This window comes from Ascaphus truei, chromosome 10 (assembly GCF_040206685.1).
Source record: "Ascaphus truei isolate aAscTru1 chromosome 10, aAscTru1.hap1, whole genome shotgun sequence".
NCBI lineage: Eukaryota > Metazoa > Chordata > Amphibia > Anura > Ascaphidae > Ascaphus > Ascaphus truei.
In genome coordinates this window covers 35,320,562-35,339,672 of record NC_134492.1, presented here as the reverse complement: position 1 = coordinate 35,339,672, position 19,111 = coordinate 35,320,562, and the positions used below count along the sequence as shown (strand labels likewise).

General features: G+C 43.8%; 1 protein-coding gene across 1 annotated transcript in view; it reads right to left on the bottom strand.

Moving 5' to 3' along the window:
* The window catches only part of LOC142503812 (uncharacterized), a 241,366-nt gene that overhangs the window by 130,837 nt on the left and 91,418 nt on the right, over positions 1–19,111 (bottom strand). Inside the window, exon 2 of the mRNA XM_075616538.1 lies at positions 13,651–14,134. Coding sequence (XP_075472653.1) covers positions 13,651–14,120 — 470 coding nt within the window. The 5' untranslated portion in view covers positions 14,121–14,134. The remainder of the gene's footprint in view (positions 1–13,650; positions 14,135–19,111) is intronic.

Genomic DNA, 19,111 nt, shown 5'->3' with positions numbered 1-19,111 from the left:
TTGCGCAACGCTGCACTAAGCCACTGATTGAGCCAACTGTGCTGAAGCAGGCATATCCTTAAACCCTTACCTGTTGGTGGCCCTTGAGAACAGGAGTTGGCCGCCCCTTCTTTAATACAACAGTTTTACTATTAGAAGAGGGTTTGACAATGCAGCTCTCATTCACTTGGGACCAGGAAGTCCCTGTCATTTACCCTCCCATACAGCTCTCTACATCTCTTTAATACCCTGACTGGGGACTCGAGTTGCTTCCTCCCAGGTAGTGTGCAATAATATGGTCTTAAAATAGTCATGTGGGGGGTTTACTCTACTTCTTACTACTACTTCTTGTTCCACTGTGTCTCCAACACAGACCATACAGCATTATAATTTGATGGGGAGCCATTTTAACAAAGACACACATTATGTTACGTATTTCCATAGCAACAGAGACACCACATAATCATACAGGAGTTAGCCTCAGGTGAGGCAGCCTAAGAGTTATTATTCTGCTTTTTATTTTTAGAAGATTGACAACCAAGTACAGAATAATCGGATGGAATTATTCACTTGTATTAGTAATAATTCCAGGATAATTTGGTTTTATGCCTCTAAAATAAACAGCAAACATCTTTTCTGTGCAGAATGTATGAAGGAAATGCTGTGTGGGCAGTATTTGAATTACAAACTCAAATTACATACTCAATATCAGCTCCTGTATTCCATTGACTTGCAAGGAGTGGCTCAGTGAGGGAAGACACTGACTCTGAAAACCGACGCCGAGTTTGAAGCAGGGGAACCTGGTGTCGGCTCCTTGTGACCTTGGGCAAGTCACTTTATCTCCCTGTGCCTCAGGCACCAAAAACATAGATTGTAAGCTCATCTGGGCAAGGAATGTGACTGTACAAAAATCCTATGTGCTGCGTACCCCGCACTGTACTGTAACGTGAAGCCTTTTGTGCCCCATTGGGAGAAAAGCGCTATATGAAATAAAGTTGGCATTACTAACAGTCCACTTCACCAATCAAAACTTCCATTCAATATATATTGAAACCTATAAGAAAATGTTACTGATGCATCAACTTCTAAACACTTGAATAGAAGTCGATGCATCACTAACGATGAACCCGCTTCTCACTATACTAAATAGGGACCTAAAGATCTACAAAGCAACACACTGAAAAATGTTTGTTTTTTGTTTTTTAATACCGTCCTGTGCATTTTAAACCGAACCCCTGTGTTCGACGATCGGTGAGATTCAGGGATGCAGGGCTCTTACCCATTACAATGTAACAGATACAGTGTGAGCTACTTTCTTTTTTGTACAAGTTTCCATTCTAAAATAAAGTCACAAGGAGCACGGGCGAATTGCTTGATCGAGGCTTGGCTGGTGGTTCTGTGTGGTGGGTCGGTGCGGTGGGCCTGTAGGCCGGTGTTGCAGCTCCCTGACCACCTACAATACTGTCCCTCCTATCGGCGCCGTTACCCAAATTCCACCCCAACCGGAGGAGGGAGCTGAGGAGTCCCCGGACCGGCAGGCCGCTCCTCACCATAAGTTAAGTGTGTGTGTATTTTGGCGTTAGTGGTGAGAGGGGGATTTTTACCTTCTCCGGAGCGGCGCTCCTCCTACAGCATCGTGTTATCATGGACGATCCGACGTCCTATGATTCCACAACTTCACATAGTGATGCGTTGCCATGACGTGACATCACATGACGACACATTGCAATGACAACACAATGTCACATGACGCCACAAGAAGAGGGCCACTCTTTAAGGAATGGCAGGTAAGTGCAATCCTCTTCTGACAGGGAGTGTTATTAACTGATATCTTGCGAGAAACCTTAACCTTTAATAGAGGTCACAAGCATGGAACTAATTAGAAATTAGCATATACTAACAGTAGTAATTATAATCAGCTCCATTTAGCAATACATATATACACATTGATATAGGACTAACAGAAAAGATAGTGGCTTTTAAGATAGTAACATATAAGTAATCACATAGTATACTAAGGTACTGTACCGACATAAATCGGCATATAAATGAGTAGTTAATGCATTCATTTAAGGTTTTTACTCCGCTTCATGCAAACATCAAAAAGAGAAAAAAACATTTAAGACACCAGACAGGACAAAAAAAATTTAAAATGTGGAGACCACAATGATACCGCAGGTTACATATGAAACTTTCCACAATAAGGGTAAAGGTATCAAGATGTAATGGTTGTTTATTAGATATTCAGTGATTGAAAAAGGGGCGAACTAAAGATTTGAAACTATTTTTTATCATGTATAAAAAGGAATGGTCCTCCAGTGTTACTGCCTGCCCGAGTCCTCCAGTGTTACTGCCTGCCTGAGTCCTCCAGTGTTACTGCCTGCCTGAGTCCTCCAGTGTTACTGCCTGCCTGAGTCCTCCAGTGTTACTGCCTGCCTGAGTCCTCCAGTGTTACTGCCTGCCTGAGTCCTCCAGTGTTACTGCCTGCCTGAGTCCTCCAGTGTTACTGCATCTATATTTGATAGAATAAAGCTGTTTTGGAACTATATGCTGCATTTTCTTACACCGCCTCTCCTCGGGGATCCTGGGAGGGAGTGTCGGATACCCGCTAAACACAGAATGAGGTTTTGACAACAAGAGCCAGAACATTTGTGGTTCATATGATGGTCCAGCGGTTACTGGCTATGTAATGTGAAGCTGGTAGTGGTTAAACCAGCATCACATCTGGTTTTAGCCAGCTTCACATTGCCAGTAACCAACTTCACAGTGATGGACGGATTGTCCTAAGGGGCGATTGGGGTTGCCCTGCTGGGTCGGTGTGGCGGCCGATGGCTCCCCACCTCCCTGACCACCTGCAATACTCTCTTGTGCCGGGATCCAACTTCCACCTGACTGGAAGAGGGAACTGCAGAGTTTCTGGACCGGCTGCTCACCCCAAGGTAATTGTGTGTTGGAGTGAGTGAAAGGGGCGTTTCCTACCTTCTCTAGAGCGGCATCTCCTCCTGCAGCATTGCGTTGTCATGGCAACCTAATGTCACATTACGCTGTGATGTCACATGGCGATGCGTTGCCTTCAAAATGTGACATCACATGACAATGTGTTGCCATGACTGCAATATCACCTGATGACTAGACGTCATGACGCTGCAGCAGGGCTGCTCTTCAAGGAATCGCCTGGGGTCCGCTACGTACCTACAATCAGCCTTTGCACTGATGAGACAAAAAATGTCGATACAGCTGTCTGTAAGTAGGTTTACTTGCTATGCACTTCTTAGGGCAGGTCCATACTGCCGCAGACCACGCGGGGCACAATCACATTGCCTAAAAGCATTGATCGCGCCCACAGACTGCGCGGGCGCAAGAGGAGGGGTCGCACGTTGCACAAGAAATCAGTTGAAACTGATTTCTTGGCGCAACAGGTGGTCACATGAGCGGTTCGCCCAGTGAGGGCAAACCAGCTCCATGACGCCTCTAGGCACGCCCCCTACTGCGCATCCAACATGGACACAAAACACACCGCTTCACGCGGGTGACGTCACAGGCTTCGCACGCCTCCGCACGGGAAAAGGCTGTATGGCCTTAGCCTTAGATCCATGTTAAAATGGACAACAAGCAAAGTGGTTTTGCACTGTGAGTGCTCATTTGCATGCCAACCCAGAATCCCCGGCTGCATTGGAAGTATTGTATGTTAAGAGATCATGGTGAAAAGCAGGCTTGCAGACCTGTCTGGGACTTGTGGATGTGCTCACATGTGGTGTTTTAATTTAGTGCAGTAATGGATTGTGTTGTTTCTTACATTTTTTTTTTTTTAGATTTTTTTAGACATTAACCATGTAAAGCTTGAGGCTCAAACACAAAACAAGGCTTAGAAACATTTATATATATAATGTGTGAGTATTTGATTGTTTAACCCACCAGCCAATGGATGTGATAGGCGGGCTATATATTGTACAAGAGGCGTCCATTTGGGTCAACCCCTCACGAAGCACCATCATGCGAAACGCAAAGGGATTGGTCGAGCCTTTTCTGTGACGTCATTTCCTGTGTTGTTGGCGAAGCCTCGTTGACTCAATAGAGCTGTAGCGGCATCCCTGCATGCTGGAGGCTGCTCTATCTGCTAGCCAATATCTAGACCTGGCTCGCTGCTTTGAATGTGCGAAGGAAAGGGTACGTAGGCCCCCATTTCCGGCGAGTTGCCCAGGACTTGGGAGGGTCAGGAAGAAAGGGCAGAGTCCAGGGAAGGTTGTGACCAAGGGACATCTGCTGGTTTGGCACACAGGCCAAAAGCAGAGCCATTTTTGGGACTGCCAAATTGGCACCATCTCATCTACCCTCGTGGACCCTCTCGTCTTGCAATAGCTACTGTAGGCGCTTGTGATTGGCTTATCTGTATCTCCCACTCAACCTGACATCATGATCGGCAAATGCCCAGACCTTTAGCCATGCCCCCTTCTTCTGTGATTGGCCCATTTGTCCTTCCCGCTGTGCTGTGATTGGCCGAGCTCAGTTTTTCCATGCATTTGAATGGCAGGGTGAAATCTACTAACGTAATGCCGCTACAGAGGTCCAGGCAGTCAGATGTTGCTTGTGGCTAGTCTCGTTAATCGGAGGCTGCCTGGAAATATGAGCCAGCAGTGATTTATGGACTTTGTGTGCGGACAAGGCTAGATTTGTGGGCGACAACCTGGGTAAGCGGGTTCATGTTGCGACCAGCACCTGGAGAGATAGGAGACCCCTGTCAACCCCGTAAGTGCCAAATCTTGTTATTTTAAGTGTTTTATACTGTATTTTGTGTGTGTTCACTGTGTTTATGCTTGTGATGTTCCCTGTTGGCATTTGCCAGAATAAACCCGTTTCTTTAACCCTTTACTCTGCCTTGTGCTCCGATTCCTGTGTAAGTCGTCTGGTCTTCCGTGAGTCTGGTATATATTTTAATATTGCAGTTCTATTTTTTGTGTCTCATTGTTGACTTTTTTTATATGTATTGATGCATGGTTTTTAAAAAAAAATTCTATTGTAAGATTATTGGCTTATTTTTGTCCAATTTTTAAATACATGTAAATATATTTATATATGATCACTTAATTGGTTGTTTATTTTTTCCCTTGACACGAGTCCTTTCAAATCTCTATAGTATTGCACAGGGGCATAGGGGAAATGCCAGTTGCATAATGTGTCATTTATTTATTTTGAGCTTGTTGACATTTTTGTACATGTTCATTGTCTTTTATTTATACTCAGCTGTTGGCGTGTATAGTCCCGAGTTTCATTCTTCATACAATATCATTAGTATAAACAAAAAACAAAACAAGGTCCAGCAAATTGGGATACCCCTCATGGGGTCTATAGGCTTAAAAGGAAACAACGGATGGGTGCTAGACACAAAAACTCAGGTCAAGAGATAACATGAAGAAGGTAGTCAAGCACACCAAAAATATCAATCAAAAAGTTGATTTAATGACTAAAAAGAGTCATAACAGCATCCAACGTTTCGGTGCAACATGCACCTTCATCAGGGATGAGGGTGCATGTTGCACCGAAACGTTGGATGCAGTTATGACTCTTTTTTTAGTAATTAAATCCCCTTTAGATTGATATTTTTGGTGTGCTTGACTACCTTGTCATACAATATCATGACATAGAATAAAAACGACATGTAATGAATGACCAGATAATCATGGGTACATTACTAGACAACAGAGTGGTATAAATTAATTTTCTGCCCAAGAGGCTGCACGATGTAAATTGAGTTACTAGCCCCTAACAAGGCTATAATTAAACCATTTTTTTAATTGAATTAATTGTATTGCAATACACTCCTAGGCGCTGTCTAACAATACAATTTTTGGATTTATAATTAAACCAGTTGATATTGTATAATATGTTGTATTTTTTATTTATTTTTACATTGATTTGTAAACACATTATAAATGATAAAACAAGTCTGCATGAGTTTACTGCAATTGCAATACATGTTGCCAAGTGATACTGCAGCTTTAAGTGCAGAATCACTGTTTTACACTACCTTAGTATTGTTGGAAAAGGGATAATGTTTGCCAACCCATCCTCTGCTATTGACAGACAATTACATGGATGTAGTTTTATATGCAATCCTCCCCTGTATCTTTCAAGTGGAGCAGCTTTCAAGAGCATACAAAGGTCTTTTTACATTATTTAATGCTACTTAGATAGGACATAATGACAGGGATATAAAATGTTAATCATTATACCTAGCACACAGACAACGCAACAAAAACTCATTCATGTCTTTTGTCTCGTCACCTTTCCTCCCTCGGAATAAACGCTTGGCAAAATGAAATGTAACAACTTTTCAGTAGCTGTGTGAAAGAGACGCCTTTGTTTTTTTATAATTGAATTCCATCTGAGTCTCATTTTATTCTGAAATTAAGAACATGTTAGAGCCCATATATTTACTAAGCAGTGCTATTACATAACATAGCCTCTGAATCATTTATCAGTGTCTCCTGGCTATACAACTGGGGCAAAACCAGGGGGGGGAAACTGCATCAAATGTAACCCTGTAGTGGGGGAGGGCCTGTCATTCACAGCACAGAAACTCACTCTGTTGATGCCTCCTCACTTGCAAGAGGCAGCCCAATTGTTTTAGGAGGCCAGTCTCTTTCCCATTGGAAATGGACGTCTTAGAATGACCTGAAGGTGGTGCTAACTCCCTCCAGAACCTTAAATAGGGTTTTTGCTCCAGAAAGAATGCAGCCTTTTCGGAAAATCTGGGACCCCTGGCTTGGGCCGCAGGACCCGGGTCCGGTTTAGGCCTGGGATGAGCGGCCGCCATCGGGTGGATGGGACGGAGATTCACGGGGACTCTTCCCACCCGCGCCCCCCCCCCTCCCTGTCTGTCTGTTCGTCTCCCCCCTCTTTCTTCCCTTCTCTATCCTCTCATTAGCTCGGCAACAAGAAAAATCGTTTATTGGTAAACACCTCGCCGAATCTAGTCATGTGTCCATGACATTGCTGTACCTGTATCTTTATGTTTCCAATAAAAAAAAGATTGAGGAAAAAAATTGTGTTTTTGCGAGGTGGTGGAGAAGGAGGAAGAGGAGAAGATTTATTAGGGATAGATGCCTGTGCTGAAAAAAAAAAAAACATACCTCAGGTACCCTGGGAAATATGCTAATGTCTATACAAAATATTTTTAAATGGAGTCACAAATCCTAAAATATATCCTTAAGACCAATTAGTATAAGGGCCCTTATGATGAAGAGGGTACCAGTGTCAGACCCAACAGGATTAGGACCCCCCAAACCCTATCATTCAGGGCAGCAGCTCTACCATTTATCTACTCTACTACTCACACCTGTAACCCCCTCCCTTTAAAAGCAGATGATTTCTACTTTCTAGTTGCCAGTTCAATGTTCCTTGTGCATAAAAACTAGCACACCTGAGACACCTAAGGCTAAGGCCCCGGTAACTCCGCTGCGACGCGCGTCCGCGAGATTGGCGGCGCGTGCAGCCGATTCCCCGGTCTGCAGCTCACTGCAGGAAGAGAGACCAGGGGGGGGTGGCGGGGGAGTGACGGGGGCGCAGCCATGACGTCACCCGGCAGGTTCGCCCTCATTGGCTGAACCGCCGGGGGGCGTGCCTTATCGCTCATCGCGAGTCCTGCTCTCAATTCTATTGAGAGCAGGAGTAGCTCTCGCCCCAGCGCTGCGGCCCCCCCTCGCAGCGGGCCCAGCGCCATTGAGGGGAGGGCTCTAGTCCGTGCAGCGTCCGCCACAGCGGGGGCAAGGCCTTAGAGATATGCGAGAGTGGAGTTTCCCAGCATCTGGTTTAGTTCAATGGTAGAGCTGCTGCCCTGAATGGTAGGATTGTACATTTACAACTGCAGATACTATTAAGTTAGGAAGTCCTCCTCCTCGCAATTCCTATCAATCTTCACCCACTTCTTTTTGAGGTGGTGAGAAAAAAAATGCGAGTTGTTAGAAACGACTTAATCTTTTGCACTTTTCAGAGCTACTGTTTGCGAGTTTGCAAAATGAAAGTGAGCTTGGTGATTCCGCCCAGATTTGCACAGCCGGAATGAAAACGCTTCTGAAAAAGCCTTTTTCACATCGTTTGGGCATATGAGAATGGCTTACAGAACAGCAAAACATGCAAATTCTCTTCTAAAGTACACTTTAGGCTAAGGCCCCGCTGCACGCGCTCGCACGGCCGCCTTGCTTGCCGGCGGCGCGTGCAAGTCAATGCACCGCGATCTGCGGTCTGCAGCTAATTTTTTCCGGCGCGGGGGGTGGGGGCGTGGCCAAAACGGGTCAGTGGGCGCGGTCATGACACAAACACAAGCACCTCAGTTAACAGCACCGCACAGCAGCAGCCCCACAGACACTATCTGTCTTCTGATTGGCTGCTGGGATCCAATCTGTGATTGGTTCCCTTGCGTACCACGTGACGCGTCAGCGCTTCTAAATCACTAGAGCCTTGTAGCTCCGGCCGGCTGACGCGCTGACCACAGCAGGTCCTCAGCCTTAGATGTGGCTTGAAATAGAAAAAACTGTGGGATCTTTATATGTTATATAGATGCTAATGTACCAATGTACATTGCTCCACTCTTTGAAAGCAAGCAATCCAGGGAATAACTATTTGTAGCTGTGGGAGGTGTTAGAGGAAGAGTTACTCAATGTATATATTATACCAGGTTGTATCAGTCAGTACTGCCTATAAAAAAAGACACAGACTACCTGTATTAGTCTTTGAATAATATGTATTATGACAACCTACTAAGCCTCCTTTGGCACAAACTCCTTACAGGACAATGCTCTGGTATTTAACCTTTCCTTGTGTCTCAATACAAAGCCTGTGGTATCAGTGGTTCTGTGACGCGTGACAGCACAGCATGAATGTGGAGTCTGGTTGAAGGGAGTGAGAATGTGTTGCACATATTACGCACTGCAAGTTCTCGTCTGGCAACTTATCATTCTTTTCCCTTCTCCTAGTTATTAAAACGAGGCCGCAAGTCACACACGCTAATGCAATTCATTGTTTCTACTGCAATGGAAATGCAAACTCTGTCAGGCTGCCCAGAAGGTTTACACAACTCATGGAGAATTATCACACAGGGTGTTAAGGCTCTGGAAAGCATTCATATCATTTTAGCGATTGCCAATTGTCAGCACTAACTTACTGTCTCTCTCAGGGGCAATAAAGACTGAAGCACGTCTCTATGAATGCAAAAATGGCTTGATCATCTATTAGAGAGGAGTGTCAGTTTCTTTTTTTTTATAGCGGGGGAATCATAACTTGTGAATCATTTCATAAAATTAATCATATGGCGGCTCAAGGCATAAGCAGAATTCTGAAAACACACACACACATATAATATATAATATATATATATATATATATATATATATATATATATATATATTACAAGATCACGTTCAATTTCCTTTTCGAAGCCTTCTCATACCATAGTCACCACGTCACCCTTATGCTAACTCCATGGGCACTAAGCCACAAGCTTGTCATTCACTGACAGGCTTTTAGGCTCAAGTTATCACTTCAACTTCACAAATGCATCAACACATCGCAGTGCAAGGCAGAAAAAGACTAATTGTCCTGTCTAGCCTCATTTTGAATATTTAGGTGGAAAATCATTTATTAATTCAGTTTTCCCCTTTGCTGCCAATGGGCTAAAGCTATAATGGGTACGAAACTGCTTCTTCTATTTGGATAAGATATGTATATATGATATCTGTGGAGAACTAGTAACAGGGCTTCTTTTGTGGATGAACTAGCACCTTCTGTAATCCCCCTCCACTCCTGGTGTTGGTTACTAAAGTAAATGAGGGGTTAACAGTAATAGTAGATGTTAAGCTCCACCCAGTGGTGATACAGCAGTCCTGTGTCATAAGAGGTATAGAGGTCTGGAGCAGAGGATTCTGGGGGACTGTTCCAGCATGGAAGAGAGAGGCTTCAGAGAGTAGAGGTAGGGAAGGTGTTCCCCACAGTGTAGTTTAGATTAAGCCCCCCTGTTATTGTGTTTCAGATAGGGTCAGTGCCCCTTCAGATAGGATCGTATAATATGTTCAAAAGAGAGAAGAGCATGTTCCAGTAATGGGAATGGAGACATGCCTCAGTGGGCCAAGCAGAAGTGCCCCAGGATGTCTGGGTATCAGCCCTATCCGCAGATCCCCACCCACAGTATTTAGTACCCCTTGAGGAAGTAGCGGTTCCAAAGCAGGGGTTGGAATGCAACCGTAACGTTGCACAGAACAGGCTATGATCTCAGCATGGGTTCACAGTAAAAGGGACAATAAGAATATTACTAAGAAGGGAGGTCCGGTCCAACAAATGATTGTCATGTTACGTAACAAGTAAACGCACCTCACATGAGCGTTGAGTGGGCACTCTGGGAAGACCCATATTAAAAGGATGAATGAAATGAAGTACAACAATGCAAATGTACCTGTGACTGCAGTGTTCCCAAGCAGGGGAACATAAATAAAGATTTACGTTGTACTATAAAACTCCTGGCGCCCATCTTTTCCATCATGCAGCTGACCACAGACAGCACCCTGAGACAAGGTAAATCAATATGAATGTCTAATACACCCCTACACCGATGTAACCTGCCTAAGGAGCCGGGCAGGGAGGGTTACATTCATTATGGCTCAACAAAAAATCTCATATAATGATTACTAAATCATTAGGAATATGGCTGAAATAGTACCTGGGAGGGGATACATGTATTTTGTCTAATACATTGCTTTATTTAACATTGAATTATTTGTGTGTTCAATATTACGTCATTTTTCTAAGGGATCCGGCACTTTTCCCCAGTCAGTGTCCATAATGCAGAATTGTAAACCAGCATAAGCTTTTGTCAGGGGCCTTCTCCATTTAAAAAAACAAGCCAACATCTTATGGACAGCAAACAGTCCCATCTAGTGAGGTGAGCGCTTCTACAGCAGGAGGCATGGTCATTGTTACAATAGCATGTAAGGATACATACTGTACCATGGTATAGATACATACAGGAGCCTGGAACACTGCAAAGCAATGCATCACGGTTAAGCCCTTCTGTGCAGTTACCCCATAGCATTAAAACCTTTTCTGCCAAAAAGGTCTGCACTGTACTTCAGATTTCTCTAGCAGAGAAGGGGTTAAAAATACCTACGTGCAAAACAGAATGATCTACAGTATCTTGAATAACAGCACTATCTACAAGACATCTTTACCTCACCATTTAGGGCCTTATTCTATATAGTCAGATGCAAACGTCCCGAACAGCTGTATCGGACTATATAGAATTACCCCCTTAGCGTCCAATTTATTAAGCAATACTGCCTCATATACACTAGAGGCGCTAAAAGGCATGCAGCAGAGAAGCACAGTTATAAATAAACAAACATTATACAAATTACCCAGGAGAGACGCATTGTATTAAAATAATTATAAAAAGCATCAGAGAAACATTATTATACATTGTTTTATATCAAATAAACATCCAGGAGAGAAGCATTATTATACTGTAGTTAACATTATTATAAATAATGTGATTATAAAAGGACATTCTGGAGAGAGGCATTATTTCAAAATAAGACATGCCAGGAAGAAAAGCTAATGTTTTGTATGAGGTCGCCAAGAGGAAATGTGAGAAAAACATTTTTTGTTTTAACTGAAGGGGTAGCGGTTGCAAGAAAAAAGCCAATCAGCATGAGTGGTCGGTCGGAGAAAACGGAGTACGTAGAAGAAACTGAATGAATTCTTCTGACAGGCACAAGTAAACACAGAAATCAAATAGGTAAAACATTTTGGAGGCTTTGCAAGTAAGGATACTTTTTTCCTTTTTTATACATACAGTATCTTATACCGGTATGCCAGTGTTTTTCAACCAGGGTTCCCCGAGCATCCTTAAAGGGTTCTCTGTAATTTCCAGGTCATTTTAAATTGTACGTACCAAATACAGAAGAGTTTACAATGAAACTGATCTCAGACGCGCTATTAGAGAGGGTTGAGGTTCCTTACAATGCATCTTTTCTCAGACGCGCTATTAGAGAGGGTTGGGGTTCCTTACAATGCATCTGATCTCAGATGCGCTATTAGAGAGGGTTGGGGTTCCTTACAATGCATCTGATCTCAGATGCGCTATTAGAGAGGGTTGGGGTTCCTTACAATGCATCTGATCTCAGACGCGCTATTAGAGAGGGTTGGGGTTCCTTACAATGCATCTGATCTCAGACGCGTATTCGAGAGGGTTGGGGTTCCTTACAATGCATCTGATCTCAGATGCGCTATTAGAGAGGGTTGGGGTTCCTTACAATGCATCTGATCTCAGCCGCGCTATTAGAGAGGGTTGGGGTTCCTTACAATGCACCTGATCTCAGACACGCTATTGGAGAGGGTTTGGGTTCCTTACAATGCATCTGATCTCAGACGCGTATTAGAGAGGGTTGGGGTTCCTTACAATGCATCTGATCTCAGACACGCTATTAGAGAGGGTTGGGGTTCCTTACAATGCATCTGATCTCAGATGCGCTATTAGAGAGGGTTGGGGTTCCTTACAATACATCTGATCTCAGATGTGCTATTAGAGAGGGTTGGGGTTCCTTACAATGCATCTGATCTCAGACGCGCTATTAGAGAGGGTTGGGGTTCCTTACAATGCACCTGATCTCAGACACGCTATTAGAGAGGGTTTGGTTTCCTTACAATGCATCTGATCTCAGATGCGCTATTAGAGAGGGTTGGGGTTCCTCACAGTGCATCTGATCTCAGACACGCTATTAGAGAGGGTTGGGGTTCCTTACAATGCATCTGATCTCAGATGCGCTATTAGAGAGGGTTGGGGTTCCTTACAATGCATCTGATCTCAGATGCGCTATTAGAGAGGGTTTGGGTTCCTTACAATGCATCTGATCTTAGACACGCTATTAGAGAGGGTTGGGGTTCCTTAGGATTTCACAATATAATTACAGGCATATCCCGCTTTAAGGACACTCAATTTAAGTACCCTCGCGAGTAAGGACATATCGCCCAAAAGGCAAATGGCAGCTCGCGCATGCGCCTGTCAGCACGTCCTGAACAGCAATACCGGCTCCCTACCTGTACCGAAGCTGTGTACAAGCGGGGAGACTATAGAGCCTGTTACACATGCGTTATTTACATCAGTTATGCACGTATATGATGATTGCAGTACAGTACATGCATCGATAAGTTTGAAAAAAGGTAGTGCTTCACTTTAAGTACATTTTCGCTTTACATACATGCTCCGGTCCCATTGTGTATGTTAATGTGGGGTATGCCTGTATAGGGTTCCTTAATCAAAAAAAGGTTGGAAACCGCTGCTTTATGCTATACTATAGGTGTGCAATACTGTACATGCATAGTTTACATATAGTAATATGTACTGTATAGTGCTCTGTACACATTATAGCTTTGTTACTGTAAATATGGTAACTTCATTGTGGATAAGAATTTGCAAGATGGTCCATTACAAAGTCACAGCCTAGATTTGTACAGTATGAATATAACCACTACAAGAATACACAGAGAAAAAGAACAAACTGGGCTGATTCAATTATACTTCACTGCCATTAGTTCCTATGGTAAGACTGGCACAGAGATCTAATGAATTCAGATTAGGATCTGACATTTTTACCCACTCAAACCCCCAGACTGAACTATACTTACTCCCACTCCTTCCGCCGTGCCTGAGGTGTGCTTTGCATCTTGTGTGCCTCGTGGGCCTTGATAATGTCCTTCTGCTCTATCAGGCCTCCTCTCCTCCGTTTAATTACATGGGGGCTCAAGGGAAACTCTGCATCCACCCCAGACGTTGATACCTCGAACATGCTGCTCCCTTCGAAGGGGAAGTTACTCTCCGCTTCCTGTGCCCGCAGATCATACAAGGCATCGTAACTCGCCGTGCGTGAAACCAGAGTCTCTGAGAGGGTCTCGGGCTCCAGCAGAGTGCAAGATTGTGTGGCCTGGGTCAAACCCAATCGATGCTTGCGCCAGGTCTCTGCTTCAGGGATGGCCAGGACATACCTCTGGTTGTCAGCATCCAACGCCGATATCCCTAGGGCGCTAGAGTGGTCAGGCTCGGAGAGATTGTGAGCACTGGTTGAACTGGAGCTTAATCCCAACATCTTTAATACCATCCGAACACATCTCTCTGCAGGGAACACAACACAAAACAGAGATGTAAGTCATAATAATGACTACCAGCATTCAGATGGATTATCATAATCATGTTTCAAACCTTTCCTTAACAGCAAGACTGGCATGGACGTGCCCCTGTAATTATTCCTACATACTGTACACTCTGCTGCCTTTGGCACAGAAGAAAGCGAAGCTTCATGTAGGAGTCGGAAAGGGTTAAGAATAATATCACTGCAGCAACACAATAGGACACTGCTCCCCAAATGTGAGTTTTATCATCGCCTGGGTGAATCAGACAGGAGGTGAAGGCTGTTTGAAAATCAGAGGTTGTGTTTTGCATCTAAATGTTCTAGAAGCTGTGTTGATGCAGAGGCAGGAGACACATGAGCAGTATGTGACAGGTAAAAGGGTTTCAGGTCAAACACAATGCTGTATTTATTAAGGTTTACACATGCTAACCTGACACTTCACTGAACAGCTCACTCTTCCTAAGTGAGGGAAAGTTGGCTGATATGAAATGCTGGCATGAAATGAGAAAGTACTAGGTATCCCATTCATTAACATCAGGAAACAAAAAGCCTCACGAAAATGCAAAACATAACTGCAATATGAAATATAAAACGGTCATTAATAGATAATTATATATACTAGCGGAATTACCCGGTGTTGCCCGGGAGGGGGTTGTCCAAAGTAGGGATATTTTGTTCAATTTCTAACAATAGTTGCACTGCTTCTTGTCTCAAACTTTGTTCTTCAAGTCGGCTTCTCCTTTTGTTCTTCTGTTTCAGAAATTCAGACTGCTGTACCCAGTGTAACATACACCCATATAGCAGATGTTAACGGTTATATATGAAACATTCATCACCTATGTGCCCCCTACACTCTGCTCCTCCCCATCATCTCTGTGTCCCCCCTACACCACTCCTGCCTATGTGCCCCCTACACCTCTCCTCCCCATCGTCCCCTACACTTCTCCCCATTGCCCACAACACCTCTCCATCGTCCCCTACACCTCTACTCTGCATACCCCCTACAACTCTCCCCCATCGTGCCTACATCCCCCCATCACCCACGTGCCTCCTATATCTACCCATCAACTGTGTAACCACTACATACCACCCCAAACCTGTCTGGACCATGCTCTTTGCCTCCCTCACCCCATCCTCCCTATAACCACAACCCTCTCCTTCTTCCTCACTGTTCTTGGATGCCCATCTCCTACGCCACCTCTTATCCACCATCCCCAATTTCTCAAAGCAATGCAGCCACTGGATGTTGTACCTGGTAGGCTATATATCTGGCATGTGACATCATACTGGTGATATCATAATGAGTTGCACAACTGAACCTTTGTACAGAAACATACCTAAGATAGATAGATATATTTTAGGTTTTTAACCGAACAACACAGGAAAAACACCACCAACCGTTTATCTCGGATTTGCGGTTAATGGGATTATTCTATATCAGCTGAAATGGACTATAGGGACGTTTTCGGTCTAAATTTGTAATTGCCTTCAATGGGGAATTCCATCTGAAAAGGACCCGATCGACCATGTTGGCTGATATAGAATAAACACCTAAAACTGATGAAAATTTGAATTTTCTATTGAGTTCCACCTCTTGTAGCAGCCCAGCTACAGGTAGGAGACAAACAAGGGGAGTGTGGAAACTAAAGAAATGTGCTTCTATTTTGTTTTCATTGGTAACACTGGTGATATAATAATACAAAGGAAAAATACCAGAAAAAAAACAATTCTGAGCAAAATAGTTTATGACCCAAAGTTACAAAACAGTCTTAGCAACGTTTATGGCTCATTAACTTGAATGGGCTTTAAGGTGTGCTGTGTCTTAGCTTTATTTAGTAAATCTGGGCCTATATGTTTGTTTTATGTTAAAAAACAAAAGTATTCCAATACATTAGAAATAGGCCATGAGTTGTCAGCTATATGAAACAAATGGTCTGTTAGACAGAGGTGCGCAAACTGGGGGCAGGGAGATATTTTTGGGGGGCACGGGCTGTTGCAGAGGCCCCGCGCTCTTCCCCCAGGCATTTAAATTAATGCCGGGGGATCGCGTGATGCCTCTGCAACAAAAAAAACTTACCAGGATTCAGACGCTGTGACGCGTCTCCATGGTATTGCGGCGTCAGATGACGCCGTGCGGTCATGTGACCTGACGTCATGTGACCCCGTGACGCGACTGGAAGGTAGGAGGCGGGCGCAGCTTCGGCACAGGCCAGATAGGGGTGCGCAGCTGGAAAAGTTTGCACTACCCCGTGTTAGAAGATGAATGCAAAACTTCACTGCAAGATTTAATAACCTGGAGTCTCCATTTAAGTAATGTCTCTGGACCTGCATGCTTGAAGAACAGATAATGTAACATAATGTAGCATATCTAATATCTAATATGAAAATGAATTATTCTAAAAAGAGAATGAATGAGTTTGACTTTAGGATTAGGAACCAATTCTCACTTTATGGGCAGTATGTATCATGTATGTATATCATTGTGTATAGCACTATAAGTGCAGCCTTAGGCCGCGCTTATAGTGCCGGCGACGGCGATGCGACCAATGACATCACCGGTCGCCGTTGCCATTGCGAAAGTTAAATTTCAAATTTAGCTGACGTTGCTGGCTACAAGGCCAGTGACATCAGAAAAGGGGGAGGGCAGAGGCACTGTGAAGCTCCTGATTGGCCGCAAGGGGAGACCGTCGCCGAAAAAATCAAATATCAGTAACTACCAGTTTTTTGGTAGCACTGTTGTGCCGTCGCTTTGTCGCCATTGTGTGTACTATAAGCGCCGACGAAGTCGACAATGCATTTGTTTTGAAGAGCCGGTCGCGTCGCAAGCACTATAAGCGCAGCCTTAGGCCTGGGACATAGTAAAGAATTTGGTGCTGCTGCTCGCTCTCGCTTGCTGCCGCTCGCTCTACCAGGAGCTTTTTGCTGTCCTGGCAGAGGAGACAGCAAGCGCGCTTGGGAGGCGGGTATCACTGTGTGTGTGTCACTTGGTAGCTGTCAGTGTGTGTGTGTGTGTGTGTCATTGGGTAACTGTGTGTGTCACTTTGAAGTGGTCTGTGTGTTTGTGTGTCACTGGGGAACCTGTGTGTGTGTGTGTGTGTGTGTGTGTGTGTGTGTGTGTGTGTGTGTGTGTGTGTGTGTGTGTGTGTGTGTGTGGGTGTGTGTATATTATATAATATTTTAAAAAAATTAAAAAAAGACATGTTGTGAGAATAAATTATTTATTAACATTGTGCAACTTTGATAAATATATTCACACACATACACACACACAGTGACACACACACACAGTGACACACACACAGTGACACACACACACACACACACACACACACACACACAGTGACACACACACACAGTGACACACACACACATACACAGTGACACACACACACACATACAGTGACACACACACAGTGACATACACACACACACACACACACACATACAGTGACACACACACACAGTGACACACACACAGAGTGAAACACACACACACACATACAGTGACACACACACTAGTGACACACACAGTGACACACACACAGTGACACACATACACAATGACACACACACATACAGTGACACACACACACAGTGACACACACACACACTGTGACACACACACATACAGTGACACACCCACACAGTGACACACACACACACACACACACACACACAGTGACACACACACACAGACACACACACACAGTGACACACACACACACTTCTGTGCTGCCTCTACTCTGTCTGGTGGCTCTGCTATCTCACCGACACAGTAGGTAAAATGTCGACTGCAGCCCCATTGTATGGAAGCGGTCACGTGACCGCTCCTCCGCTCCCCCAAGCGGCAAAATTTCAAACTTGCCTGTTGCTTCTGATTTTCTCAGCCTCCGCACGCATCAGCAAGCATGCGGAGGGAGAAACTATAGCCGCGCTGATTACAGATGCAGGGGCTTTGTGCATCTGTTCAGCGCGGCTCAGCCCGCCTCAGCGACGCTGATTTTACTATGTCCCAGGCCTTAGACACAGCTCTATGCAGCTTCTGAGACAAATCAGTAAATACTCTGTTGCGTTAAATAAATACATTTGTCTCATACTTACCAGTCTAGCAATGTGCTTGGAAGAAAGTAATTGTTTCAGTATACCTGAGAACATAACAAGAGCTGCCAGGGGAAGAAGCACAGAGTAATCATATTGCTTGACACCAGTTAATTTCTGAAGTGAAGTCTGTCTGTTCTACTGGCGAGCATTATCAACGACTGAATAAAGCTCTTGTTTGTACTATAAAAGTTCCTGGCGTACATCATTATTCTATCTTCATATCCACGCCCAGCTCCATTAGAGCCAGGCAAGGAGGGATATATATATATATATATATATATATATATATATATATATATATATATATATATATATATATATAACAAAGAAAAAGTAGGGTCAAAGAGGTGCACTCAAACACTAATAATGAAAAATAGAAAAAAATGGACTTTATTAGCAAAAAGTATAAAAAACACATAAAACAGACCCACACAGATCATATGACAAATCACTATGTGACACAGCGTAGAAACACCAAAGAGGTACAATAGGTCTGGTAAGAACCAAAACAAGATAACAATATATTATTGCAAATATACCATAACAGAACCAGGGGAAAAAATAATTTTTCCCAAAGTAGTGTGACTAAGATCGGCCGATCCAATGCAATAGATAATGATTAATATGAATGGTAAGTAAATCCAGACCACAGAAAAAATATATAATGAATATACATAAACCTCTTAATAATGGTGAAAGATGGTAAGACACATAGCAAATGCAAAAAAAAATTAGACCCTATAATGTACTGCAAGTCAGCTCTGTATCATGATGCCCGGACTATGTACGAGCATTGCTTGACCTGAAGAAGAGAGGATAACTCTCGAAAGCTTGTCCTATGACATAAATTGTTAGTCCAA